Raw genomic sequence first — 13,796 nt, 5'->3', positions numbered from 1 at the left:
GCATGGGCCCCACTTTTTATAGATTCTTTTTTGAAGGGAGAGAAGGGTCTGAATAGCTGTCATTAAGATGTTGGAAGACAATCACTTCATGAGCATTTGATGTATTCGATGGTGCTTTGCTCAGTGAAATGCAAAAGTCCCTTTTCTCAGTTCTTGCACGCAAAACTTTAATGTAGTGTGTCTGGTTACAGGAAGCGTTGTGAGTCGAAGCATCCATGGGTGGATATAAGGTTTCATACTGAGCTTGAAGCTTGTGGTGTTTTTTTTACCCTCTCTCTCCCCGCCTCCACTCCTCCTTCCCCCAACCCCCCACTCCCCTCCTCTGGGTTATTTTTCAGTTGGCTATGACAGGTGCAATTAGGAATATAGTAACTTTACCCACTGCAGTTTTAGAAGTCCTTTTTAAGAGATCCAAAACTAAATTCAGTACTATTAACTTGTCTTTGTAAAAGTTACTGCTTTCATGACCTTCTGACCACATCCTTTCCTGTTGCTGAATTTATTCCTCTGCTTTATCTGACTGTCATTTTGTAGTTATTTTTTCACTACACTCTTTAGATAACACATTGTCAAGTACTCTACTACAGAGTCATGTCTACTTAGATTAACTCATCATTATTGAAAAGCATTTAACAAGCCCTTATTTTAGATGTTTTAGAATTCATTGCACATGCTCTGGAAAAAGTCACATTCTAAATGCTCATTTTGGAACTGAAAGCTTACACTGATGCCCTTAAACATCTTATCAGGCCAAATTGGCTAGGAAAGAGTGGAAAACAACTAGAGTATTAACTTGGTTGGAAATAATGATCTGATAGCAGGTCCAGGAAGTAAAGAAATAATAAAGGATATTTTTACATATTATACAATCTCTTAAGAACAATACACCTATGCTCGGTTCTGCCGTCATGTGTGTTTGACTAGGGAATGTTGTTTGGGAACTGGGGAAAGTTCAACAGGTGCCTCTTTAGATACAGGGCTCCACAGGTCAGAAGAGGGTGTGTAGGGAGGTGTACGGTTGAGGGTTATGGGGCCAGTTTTCCTTAATGTGGAGTTTCACAGGAGCACAACACAACTCTGTGATGAGCTCCTTGTGGGCAGGGAACGTTGCTACCAAATAATAATAATAATAATAATGGTATTTTAAGCGCTTACCATGTGCCAGCACTATGCTAACTGCTGGGGTGGATACAAGCTAATCAGGTTGGACACAGTCTTTGTCCCACACGGAGCTCACAGTCTTAATCCCCATTTTGCAGATGAGGTAACTGAGGCACAGAGAAGTTAAGTGACTTGCCCAAGGTCACAAAGCAGACAAGTGGCAGAGTCAGAATTAGAACCCAGGTCCTTCTGACTTCCAGGCCTGTGCCCTACCATTAGGCCATGCTGCTTCCCAAATCTGTTGTACTCTCCCGAGCACTTAGTACGGTACTCCGCACACAGTAAACACTGAATAAATACTTTTGATTTGATAGAGAAGAAGCGAGTATCCTTTTTTTCCCCCAGATGAATACTTATGATGGCTGTCTGTGCATTAAGTTTGGTTGTAGGTACCCTTTATATAAACTCACAGAAACTTCATTTTTAAAACAAGGAAGTAGATCCCTTGCCTTTATTTCCTTTAGATAGATAACTTTGGCCATGCTTCTCGGTGTACACAAGAGAAAATGATTCCTTCTGGGAATGTTTTATTTAGTTAAATTTGACAGCCCTTATGTAGTCCTTAATGTTCAATAAATGTTAGGATCAATGAAACTGAAACCTGTTCCCTGAGGGCTGAAGGCTGTTTAAGAAAAGCAGGAGCACAGTGTTTATGTCCATGGTAATAGAGCTGGTATCTGTAACCAGTGATCCTAATTGACCTTTGGAATTCATGAGGCAGTAACTTCTTACTTGTAAATCAGAACCTGAGTGCCTCCCTCAGCCCCCCCCCCTTTTTTTAAAAAACAGAAAAGACATTGTGTTGTTTTGAAGAGACCAACTCAATTTCTCAGACATGAGGCCAGGTGGGTTCTCTGCTGAAACAAATATCTGTTTTTTTAATTTTTTATGGTATTTATTAAGCACTTTGTGTCAGGCACTGTACTAAGTACTGGCCTAGATACAAGCTAATCAGGTTTGACACAACCCATGTTCGAAATGGGGCTCACGGTCTTAATTCCCAACTGAGGCACAAAGAAGTTAAGTGACTTGCACAAGGTCACACAGCAGACAAGTTTGGGATCCAGAATTAGAACCTAGATCCTCCGAATCCCAGGTCCATATTCTTTGCACTAGGTCATGCTGCTTTCTAATACCTAGCATTGGGTCATCTATTTAAAAAAAAAAAGTTATTCTTTGCTGGGCAGTATACCTTGTCAGTCTGAAGGACCTGGGTTCTAATTCTGCTCTGCCAAGTGTCTGCTGTGTGATTTTGGGTAAGTTACTTCAACTTCTCTGGGCCTTAATATGTAAAGTGAGGATTAAGACTGTGAGCTCTATGTGGGACAGGGACTGTATCCAACCTTATTAACTTATTTCTACACCAGGGCTTAGAATAGTGCTTTGCTCATAAGTGCTTAAGTACCATAATTATTATTCTCACGTGTACACTGAGTTTTTAAAATTTCAAAGTCCTCAGTAACATACTTCTGCCATACCTTACTGAGTCCAGTGAACTTTTTTTCTCATAGGTTCTTCAACTTTCAAGGGAATTTGAGTTCTATTTTTATTGATGGAGCTACTCCAACTCAGATAATACAGTAGCGTGGCATAACATTTACATGCCATCTGGAAGCTGACTTGACAGTCACGAGAAATCTGTTGTGGTTTAACTGTAATAAAAGAGAGCTCTTCTATGGTGTGTATGATGGAGGTCTCAGGCCTAAAAAACAGCACCGGAGGGATACAAATTTTGACAAAATACCATTAGGCCTTCAAGCAACAAAACCTTCACTACCTGGCCAGGTTTCGAGTTGGGTAGTTACTGATCAAGGAAGGAACACACTAGCCAGCAGACTGAAATGAAGTTAGTTAAAGGGTTAGGGCAAAAGTGGATGAGGGAGTATTACTAAAAGTTGGCAGGTCTGGTGATTGGGTGTTGTCCCTCAGTGTTTCTACCGAGGCAGCATCCACATGGAAGGAGAGAGGGGAGCCGGGCCTGTTAACGTTTGGACCAGCTGTGCTATCTCTCTACCCTTCTCTAAGTGGGAAAATCACTCTGGAAAATCTCTCTAAATGCTTCTAAAAGGAGAGTGAGTATTTTGGCAAGGATCGTGTGCTGTAGGGCACAACACCGTAGGCGGCGGGGAGGCTGTCTGTTATACTGCCTCTAATAAGATTGGAATCGTTCATCACTGGTCCTGGCAACTCTGAGAAATTACAAAGGAAAGCGTTGGGCAGGTCCTTGTTCTTGAAGAGTTTGTAGTCTAATGGTGGGGCATGGGGTTAACGGGGGATCCAGGGTAAAACGGACCAAGTGGCAGAGGTGTAGAAGGCCAGGAGTCCATGGTGGCAGCTCAGCTGCATGTGGAGAAGGCGAGGGCTGGAGGCTGGCTGGGGAGGGGTGGAGAGCTGGTGGGGCTGAGATGCTCCGAGGTGGGTGGGTGGTGGGGCAGAGGGGATCCTGGGAGTACTTGGAGAGGAGTTGACGCTTTGAGCAGAATTGTGAAGGAATTGTGAATTGAGAGGCAGCGTGGCATAGTGGATAAAGCACGGGCCTGGGAGTTGGAAGGACCTGGGTTCTAATTCTGGCTACACCATTTGTCTGCTGTTTGTCCTTGGGCAAGCGCTTCTCTTTTCTGTGCCTCAGTTCCCTCATCTGTAAAATGGGGATGAAAATTGTGAACTCCATGTGGGACAGGGACTGTATCCAACCTGATTAACTCTTATCTGCCCCAGTGCTTAGTACAGTGCCTGGCACATTGTAAGTGCTTAACAAATGCCACTCTTTTTTTTAAAAAAAGGACAGGGATGGGGTTTGACAAGATTACTGGGATTTCGGTATTTAAACTGAGAAATGTTTCAAGATGTACTTTTCAGCACATCTGAAACGTGCTGGATTTTTTATTTTCCAGATTACTATATTCTACATTTCTGTATGTCGTCCCATTATGAAATGGCTTGGGATCCATGAGCCAATCATTATTTAGCATCTAGTACCACAATGTGAAGATAATATAAGGACATTATTATTATTATGTGCTTACTGGCTACCAAGCACTGTTTTAAGCATTGGCGTAGATAAAAGTTAATTAGGTCGGTCACACTCCATGTCCCACATGGGGTTCACAGTCTAAAGAGGAGGAAGAATAGGAATTGAATCCTCATTTTTCAGTTGAGGAAACTTAGGCCCAAAGAAGTGTGACTTGCCCATGATAACACAGCAGGCAAGTGGCAGAGCTGAGATTATAACCCAAGCCCTATGGCTCCCAGCCCCGTACTCTTTCCAAGCTAGTCCGTACTGCTTCCTGTAACCAAACAGGGACAGAGGTATCTTATTAATAATTATGATGCTAATGATGAAGATGGTATTTAAGTGCTTACTGTGTGCCAGGAACTGGACTAGCACAGGGTTAGGTACAAGGTAATGAGATTTTATCTGTATTCTAGTTTTGTTGCATTTTACATTCAAATATTTACTACTACTGAAAAGTAGGGACTAATGCTTCTAGTTGCCTCTAAGAACCTTTGCTATATTTATGTATTTCTGTTATACAATTTTATGCTTCTTAAGATGAATAAATGTCCTGTTATTCCTGTGACTGACTCCCAGAGTCTTATATGGTGCTCCTAACAAGGTGGGCACTCATTCTATTGGCTGACATTTTCATTGCGCTTTCCAAATTATCTCTGAGTGTCTCTTTAACAGTGTTGTGATCCCATTTTGCATTTACAGAAATCGAGTCAGAGGGGTTAAATATTTGGCCTTGGGAAGAGGTGAAAAGTTTGGAGTTAGACCAGAAATCTGAAATTTCTGCCTTTTCCTAAACCATCTTTAGAAAAAAAACCTGCCCTTTTTGAGCCTACTGCAAGGATTTGGGGCTGCAAGTAACTCACAAAGGCTGTCTTCTAAGCAGCACAGTTACCATGGACCCCATGGAGTTCTGGGGATTGACTAATTAAGTTAGAAGCAGCATGCCATAATGGATAAAGTTGGGGCCTGGAAATCAGAAAGACCTGGGTTCCAGTCCTGGATCTGCCACTTGTCTGCTTTGTGACCTTGGACAAGTCACTTCACTTCTCTGGACCTCAGTGACATTATCTGTAAAATGGGGTTTAAGGCTATGAGCCCCATGTGGGACAGGGACCATGTCCAACCTGATTATCTTGTATCTACCCCAGTGCTTAGTACAGTGCCTGGCAAGCCCTGTCCTCTTCCTGACTTCCCTGTTACTGTGGACGGTAAAACCATCCTTCCTATCTCTCAAACCTACAACCTTGGTGTCATCCTTGACTCAGCTCTCCCATTCACCCCACATATCCAATCCGTCACCAATGCCTGCCAGTCTCACCTTTACAATATCGCCAAGATTCGCCCTTCCCTCTCCATCCAAACGGCTATCTTACTAGTACAAGCTCTCATAATATCCCGGCTGCATTATTGTGTCAGCCGTCTCTCTGATCTCCCTTCCTCCTGTCTCTCCCCACTCCAGTCTATTCTTCATTCCGCTGCCCGAAACATCTTCCTGCAGAAACACTTTGGGCATATCACTCCCCTCCTTAAAAACCTCCAGTGATTGTCCATCAACCTCCACACAAAACAAAAACTTCTAACTCTGGGCTTCAAGGCTCTCCATCACTCTGCCCCCTCCTACCTCTCCTCCCTTCTCTCTTTCTACTGCCCACCCCGCATGCTCCGCTCCTCTGCCACTCACCTCCTCATCGTCCCCCATTCATGCCTATCCTGCCATCGACCCCTGGCCCACGCCCTCCTGCTGTCCTGGAATGCCCTCCTTCCTTACCTCTGCCAAACTCTCTTACCCTCTTCAAAGCCCTACTGAGAGCTCACCTCCTCCAAGAGGTCTTCCCAGACTGAGCTTCCCCTTTTCCCTCTGCTCCCTCTCTGCTCCCCCTCCGCCCTCTGCTCCCTCCCCCTTCCCCCCCTTCACCTCCCCTCAGATAAGCCCCCTTTCCCTCTGCTCCTCCCCATCTCCATTCCCCTCCCCTCAGCACTGTGCTCATTTGTGTATATTTTTATTACCCTATTTATTTTGTTAATCAGGTGCACATCCCCTTGATTCTATTTATCATGATTAAGTTGTCTTGTTTCTGTCCATCTGTCTCCCCAGATTAGACTGTAAGCCCGTCAATGGGCAGGGATTGTGTCTATCTGCCAAATTGTACATTCCAAATTGTACAGTGCTCTGCATGTAGTAAGCACTCAATAAATACTATTGAATTAATAAATGCTTAACAAATGCCATAAAAGATGTTGAATGACCAGCATCTAAATCAAGGAAAAATTTCCTCCCAATTTTCCAACCAAGTGTATTTAGGACAAAAATAAAGGTGCTTCATCCCTTCCATGGTGGGTGGGGGAGGGATGATGCAGGAGGCAGAGCTGACTCTCACAGTGATTTATAATCAGCAGGGAATCTGGGCTCTTCACTAAGCCCTTCTGTGTGTCTGTTTTTCCTTTTCTAAGAAAGGCTTAAGCAAGATGAATGTTTGTAGGACCATAAACATCCTTTACAAAGTGAGATGTTGCAAAGATCCAGAATATTAGTACAAGTGGAAATAGCTACTGTGGAGCATAAATGTGATGTCTTTCTGATGACAGCATTTTCTCCAAACACAATGGACATCAGTGTCTAGGGAGCTCTGTCATGGTAATGTGGAAGTCAGATGTAGGATTCTATAAGCAGAGAGATTCGGGTGTCTATCCACTTAAAAAAGCAATGTTGCTTGGATTCCAATAGGAACATTTTCAGTGACCTGTATTTACCTAGTGTGATCTAAAGACGAGGAGTTCTAATGTCATGGTAATTAGACCTACTAGTCCTAAGCTAAGGATTGCATTCCCTTCGTAGGGTATTGTCAACTAGTGAATTGCTTCCCAGAGCAGCTTACGAACAAAAACATTGGTGATTGGTGCATCCAGTCAAGCTTTAAAGTAACAGAGAATTGGGTTCTTGCCTACAGCCTGTAGTATAGTAGTGTCCTTGCCATGAAACGAACAGTGATGCATCAGAATTTTCAGTTTCCCCCTGTATTTGTCTCAAGTTCCTCAAGTGGTATCCATGATCTACCTGCCTAAAACAACAGTGAATCCTCTACTGCTTCAATCAGTGAGATTTACTAAGCGCTTACTCTGTGCAGAGTGCTGCACTAAGCACTTCTCAAGAAGATTAAGTTCACTGTAGGCTGTAAACATGTCTACCAACTCTGTGGTATTGTACTCTCCCAAATACTTAGTTCACAGCTCTGCACACTGTTAAGCGCTTAATAAATACCATTGATTCCCAAAGTTCCTGGTGATGTGGTTTAAGGTGCTCCAACAGATTACTATTTCATAAATACATTTGCTGCAGTTTTGAGGGAGGAGGCGGGAATCCTTATGAAATTAATTTTTGCAGTTTTCTTTTTAAAATGGATTCCTATTTCTTAAAAGTGAAAAACTTTTCAACCCCACTGTACTAGTTAAAAATTAATACTTTTCCCCTGCCCCCACCCCTATATCATTTCCACCGACTGTTTAACCTTTAGTTTTTCAATAATGAGTTAGTCCGAAGGAAGCATGTAAAATTGAATGAGCTGGCCAAGGTCCAGGTGGACCTAAGGAACAATAAGAAAGATTTTGTGGTTGAGAGGAAACTCTAGGTGTACAAAAGGTACACAGTGGTTTACACAACTGTCATGCAGTTATTGTGTGGAATAGGCAATAGGGTGAGGTGGGATCTTTCAAAACATTTGAGGAGTTTTAAATATATTGCATGTGGGCCCCTTAATATCTATCAGTAGATTGGATAGATTCTAAATTTAAACTGTCTCTTTTTGTAGGGACTTAATTCTCATTTGGTCTTTCAAGTAAAGCTTTTTAATATTTTAATACTAAAAATTCTGTTCTTATTCAAGAATAGTCTGGCATGCTTACTCTTTTTTCTCCTTGAAATATATTAATTTGAGGGATTCATAGTGAAACTCCAGATGTAGACTGTAATAGGCTGCCTGTTCATTTTGCCTTTAATGTGATCATTGATACTAATTGTGCTATTCATTAAAACCCAAAGGGGGAATGCAGAAAGAGGGCTTTCTTTGATTCAGCCATTCCTAGGTCCTGGTACCATTGGAGGTTGTAGCAGGTGCAGATATGCTGATAGTTTTTCAGCAGGTGTTGTTGCTGACCTTGCTTATCTCTGTCATCCCCGTGCACAGCTACACGTATGTTGGCCTAGGTCCTCGCCTCTCCTTTTCATTTCTCTTACCCCGCTGTTGTCCAAAAGATGGACGGGGAAAAACGACAGGAGAGGCAATGCAAAGCCAGTCCTCTTAGATATTTAGTGGCTTAGCGGGGGAGGCATGATTAAAGCAGGCGAATTCCAGTTGTCCATGGTCTTCCCCATTCCATTTTGACCACGGGTCTTGGGATTTGGCATTATTGCTCGGCCGGCTGCTACTAGAGCGGCATTTCTCAAACACTGTGTAGGGGCCACATATGCAGCTACCTCAACATCTGGTGGCTACATCTGTTTGCAGGTGGGATCCCTCACTCCCACTAATCTCAATCAGTGATATTTATTGAGTGCATGAACTATGTGCAGAGCACTGTACTGTGCTTGGAAGAGTATGATAGAACAGACTTAGACACATTCCTGCCCATAACATTCATGCCCATGCCCGGAGAAGCAGCGTGGCTCAGTGGAAAGAGCACGGGCTTTGGAGTCAGGGCTCATGAGTTCGAATCCCAGCTCTGCCACTTGTCGGCTGTGTGACTGTGGGCAAGTCACTTAACTTCTCTGTGCCTCAGTTCCCTCATCTGTAAAATGGGGATTAAGACTGTGAGCCCCATGTGGGACAACCTGATTCCCCTATGTCTACCCCAGCGCTTAGAACAGTGCTCGGCACATAGTAAGCTCTTAACAAATACCAACATTATTATTATTATTATAACGAGCTTACAGTTATGAGGGGGAGACAGACACATTACTATAAATAACTTGTAATATAAATTTAAAGATATGTACATAAGAGCTGTGCCGCTGGGGGTAGGGCAAATATGAAATGGCTGAAGGTCACAGATCCAAGTACACAGACGACCTGAAGGGAGGAGGGAGCTGGGTAAAAAAGAGGACTCAATCGGGGAAGGCCTTTTGGAGGAGATGTGACCTTAATAATGATTTGAAAGTGGGGATAATGGTGGTCTGGCATATATGGAGGGGGAGGCAGTTCCAGGCTAGGGGAAGCTACCTGCTTTCTGCACTTTGCATGTGGCTGCGACAAAATTTTCTTTCCTCTCCGTAAACAATTAATAAATAATAATAATGCTGGTATTTGTTAAGTGCTTACTATGTGCCAAGCACTGTTCTAAGCACTGGAGTATATACAAAGTAATCAGGTTGTCCCACATAGGGCTCATAATCTTCATCCCCATTTCACAGATGAGGTCACTGAGGCACAGAAAAGTTAAGTGACTTGCCCAAGGTCACACAGCTGACAAGCGGCAGAGCCGGGATTAGAACCCATGACCTCTGACTCCCAAGCCCGTGCTCTTTCCACTAAGCCATGCTAATGAAGCCTATTGCCCATGTGGCTCTCACCTGTGGGATTGGGCCAGGCCCGAAGAGGAAGGAATAAAGTGTCTGTTCTGCCCTTGCTCTTTGTGGTCCTGCAGGCCGGGCCAGAGACTGCAAACAGAGAAGCAGCACAGCCCACTGGATAGTACTAGGGGACAGAGGACCTGGGTTCTAATCCTAGCTCTGCCACTTGTCTACTATGTGGCTTTGGAAACAGCGTGGCTCAGTGGAAAGAACCCGGGCTTTGGAGTTAGAGGTCATGGGTTTGAATCCCAGCTCTGCCACTTGTCAGCTGTGTGACTGTGGGCAAGTCACTTCACTTCTCTGGGCCTCAGTTACCTCATCTGCAAAATGGGGATGAAGACTGAGCCTCACGTGGGACAACCTGATGACCCTGTATCTCCCCCAGTGCTTAGAACAGTGCTCTGCATACAGTAAGCGCTTAACAAATATCAACATTATTATTATTATTTGGGAATTTCTCTGGGCTTCGGTTACCTCATCTGTAAAATGAGGCTTAAAACTGTGAGTCCCATGTGGCTGATTACCTTGTACTACTTGGATTACTACTCCAGTGCTTAATACAGTGCCTGGCTATATGCTTAACAAAAAATAGCCCAGGTTCTTGTTCTCCTGGGTATTTTTTAAGCACTTACTATGTGCTAATTGCTGGGATAGATCTTCAGTTCTGCCCCCATCCCTGTCCTACACAGAGCTCACAGTCTGAGCGGGAGAGAGAGCAGGTTTCTTCCCCCTATTTTCCAGAAGAGGAAAGTGAGGCACTACAAAGGGGATAACTGAGATTGGGACACCTAGGGGAGGCGAGGAATGACATGGGATAACAAAGTGCTCTCTCCCCTTTCTGCACTGGTTGCTCTGTTGGGGAAATGGAACAGCTCGGCAGCTCAATCAGCTTCATGTGACATCTCCCTTCACCCCTTCCCATGCTCCTGTCATCCCCAAACCCCGCAGCTCCTCCTGGAGAAGCACCAAGTCACCATATCCACTCTTTCCAGCGCTCTCTGGACTCCACTGCCATCCAAGCCCCAGAGAGTAACGGGCAGAATTCACCACAGTCTGGACCCCAGACCCACCCCCAAGTCATTTGCGGTTAGCTGGGGGAGTCCCCTGGCCCCGAGCACTAGGAATAAGACCATAATGAGGATGCCAGTCTAGGTGAAAAAAAACCCTAGATGAACATCGAGAGTGTAAATGAATACCAAAAATCAGTTTAAAACTTCTTAATATCTACCTTGGCAGTTAGTCCTTATCTCATTCTAAGAGCTTAACAGAAAATATAGCAATGAGCCTCTTTATGGCATCCTTCCCCCAGAGAGTGTAAAACACTTCTTGAAATAATTATAACATAGTTGCATGCTGTCTGTAAATATAGGTCCATCTATTAAAAATCGTATCTCAAAAGTGTCTTAGAATAACAGACCAAGACATCTTCTTTTTATTAACAGGAAACTCTAGAATTATTTGAACCATGTCTGAGCCTGCAAAGAGTTCAAAGCATTCATCTTTTTGACATAAAAGAAATCTCTAATTCCCTTTGTGCACTGATAAGTCAAAATAACGGTTTAGGTTTCCAGCTTCCACTCCCCTGGGGTCAGTGTTTATCTGGGTCAGAAAGAAGGATAACCAAACGGGCTTTGCCCTTTATCCGTGTAAGTTTGGAAACTCTTCTCTCCCCATCGGATCTGGAACCGGACAGGCACCGTGTGCCCCGACATGCTGATTGGGGTGTGTCAAGAGTATGGAGGTAGGAATGCACATGGTGTGAGGTCTCTGCACTGCTTCAAAACAGACCCCTCAAATGGAAGATGTTCACAGTGATGAAGAGCTGAGGAGGCCAATGAATGCCACTGTAAAAGTATCCTTCTCATTTTTATTTTCCACTGTTCAAACTAGAAGCCTTTTCGGTTACTTTACTGTGCCCGACTTGCAGTGCAACACTAACTTTATTGTCTCCTGATAATAATGTTGGTATTTAAGCATTTACTGTGTGTCAAGGATGGCGTTACCAGGACTAGATGCAATTAGATCAGACGACTTGTCTCACATGGGGCTCACAGTCCAAGGGGAGGAAGAACTGGTATTTGCTCCCCATTTTATGGAATAGTCCAAGTATCCTGGCCTGGGACACACAGCAGGCAAGTGGTGGAGCCAGAATTAGAACCCAGGTTCTATAACTCCTGGTCCTGTGCTCCTTCCGTTAGGCTGTGTTGTTTCTCTGATTCTCCTTTGGCCTCCAGTTAACAAAGCATTGGACAAGACCATAAATTTACCTAAATATTCTTTCTTAAAAGGAGGTAGTTTCTGTTACAAAAAAGTTGATGCTATGTTTAAGAAAGAAAAAAACATGCTTATTTTTAATTTTTTTGTTTAAAGAGACCCAAGACCAACAAACCAGCGAGTTAACAAGCACGTCAACAATGATGCAAACCTTCGAATTCAAAATCTCACCATTTTGGTCAGAAACATCAAGACTTACTACCAGGTAGGTGTGTCTCTCTGTTTCTCCTCAAAATAGACTCTGACTGTTCTGTTTTGTGGTATAATGAATTGTGTCATTAGGGAACCTGAACGACACAGGAAATGGAGAGGAAATGTTGTTCATATCAGTGTATTTGCTGGCTTCCACTTGCCAGTGCTGGCTCTTCCAAGTTCTGATTTGAGCACGCCCGGCATGCTGGCTAAAAGTGAAGTGATAAAGTGCTAGTTTTCCTTTAAACACAGACTTTTGGTTTCCCAATTTCTGCTGTGCCAGCCACAGCAGCTTCTGTCCACGTGCCTTTTTGCATTTCCCCCGAGACACTACTGGTACGAAGGAGCCAGGCCTTGGGGTCCTGAGCAGGATCCCGCCAGATGCCCCAACAATTGCCCCTGGCAGCCGAGATCTACCTGTGAACCGTGGCAAGGGGCTTGATTTTTCCCTCACGACAACACATGATTTAGGGTACAGGTCGCCACCTTTGCCTTGATTTCATTGTGCCTGGGACAGCCAAGGATTGAGAAAGTCTTGAAACTGTCTCTGAGAGGTTCAGAACAGAGGTGCCTTTGGAATAATAATAATTGCCGTATTTAAATGCTCACAATGTGCCAAGCACTGTAGTAAGCTCTGGAGTAGAGATACAAGATAATCAGGTTGGATACAGTCCCTTTCTCACGTGGGACTTGTTGTCTAAGGGAAAGGTAGAGAAGGTATTGAGTCGCCATTTTATAGATGAGGAAACTGAGGTTCTGAGAAGTTGAATGACTTGCAGTGGATAGATCACCAGTCTGGGAGTCAGATGGATGTGGGTTCCAATCCCGGTTCCCCCCTTTGTCTGTTGTGACTTTGGGCAAGTCATTGTCATTCAATTGTATTTATCAAGTGCTTACTGTGTGCAGAGCATTGTATTAAGCACTTGGGAAAGTACAGTACAACAATAAACAGTGACATTCCCTGCCCACAATGAGCTCACAGTCTAGAAGTCCCTTGAATTCTCTTTGCCTCAGTTCCCTCATCTGTAAAATGGGAATTAAGAATGTGAGCCCTATATGGGACAGGGACTGTGTCCAACATTCCTGCTTGTATCCATCCAGTGCCTTGCACAGTGCCTGGTACATAGTAAGCACTTAACAAATACTACCATTATTCTTCTTCTTATTCTTCTTATTATTTGTTGTTATTGCCCAGTGGCAGGGCCAAGATTAGAAAGCAGGTCCCCTGACTCCCAGACCCGAGCTTTTTCCAGCAGCCTTGCTGCCTTTGGGGCCATTCTGAAACCGCCGCACGCTTTGTGAGTAAATGGTGCCCTCTACCCTGTTATGGCAGGGGCAGGCATAGGCTTGAGGCAGGCAATGGAAAAAGAGGCAAGTCCCCAGTGCCTTCAGCACCCTCCCCCGGCATGTGCCCTGCACCCGAAGGCCGGGCTCAGATGCAGAGGGGCAGCCTGGGGTTTGGGTGCCGGCTCCAGCCGCTGAGGGGGCTGCCCAGAAGTCTCAGACGGCGTCCCGGGAGCCCTCAAAGAATGCTGCTCCCAGGATGCTTGGGAGGCCCTGGTGGGCAGCTCCGAAATAGCGTGATCGCCTCAA

The 13,796-nt window shown here is 44.3% G+C and overlaps 1 protein-coding gene across 4 annotated transcripts in view; it reads left to right on the top strand.

Moving 5' to 3' along the window:
* Positions 1 to 13,796, top strand: part of CCDC88C (coiled-coil domain containing 88C) — a 172,320-nt gene that overhangs the window by 2,605 nt on the left and 155,919 nt on the right. For all 4 annotated transcript variants that reach the window (XR_003757430.1, XM_029058882.1, XM_029058881.1 and 1 more), the window contains exon 3: positions 12,108 to 12,216. Coding sequence is in view for 3 of the 4 variants with exons in the window: in XM_029058882.1 (XP_028914715.1) it covers positions 12,108 to 12,216 (109 nt within the window). In the remaining variant the exon portion in view is untranslated. The remainder of the gene's footprint in view (positions 1 to 12,107; positions 12,217 to 13,796) is intronic.

Source organism: Ornithorhynchus anatinus, chromosome 1 (assembly GCF_004115215.2).
Source record: "Ornithorhynchus anatinus isolate Pmale09 chromosome 1, mOrnAna1.pri.v4, whole genome shotgun sequence".
NCBI classification, from domain to species: Eukaryota; Metazoa; Chordata; class Mammalia; order Monotremata; family Ornithorhynchidae; genus Ornithorhynchus; species Ornithorhynchus anatinus.
Note: the sequence above shows the minus strand (reverse complement) of the source record. Positions and strands in the feature narration are given on the sequence as shown.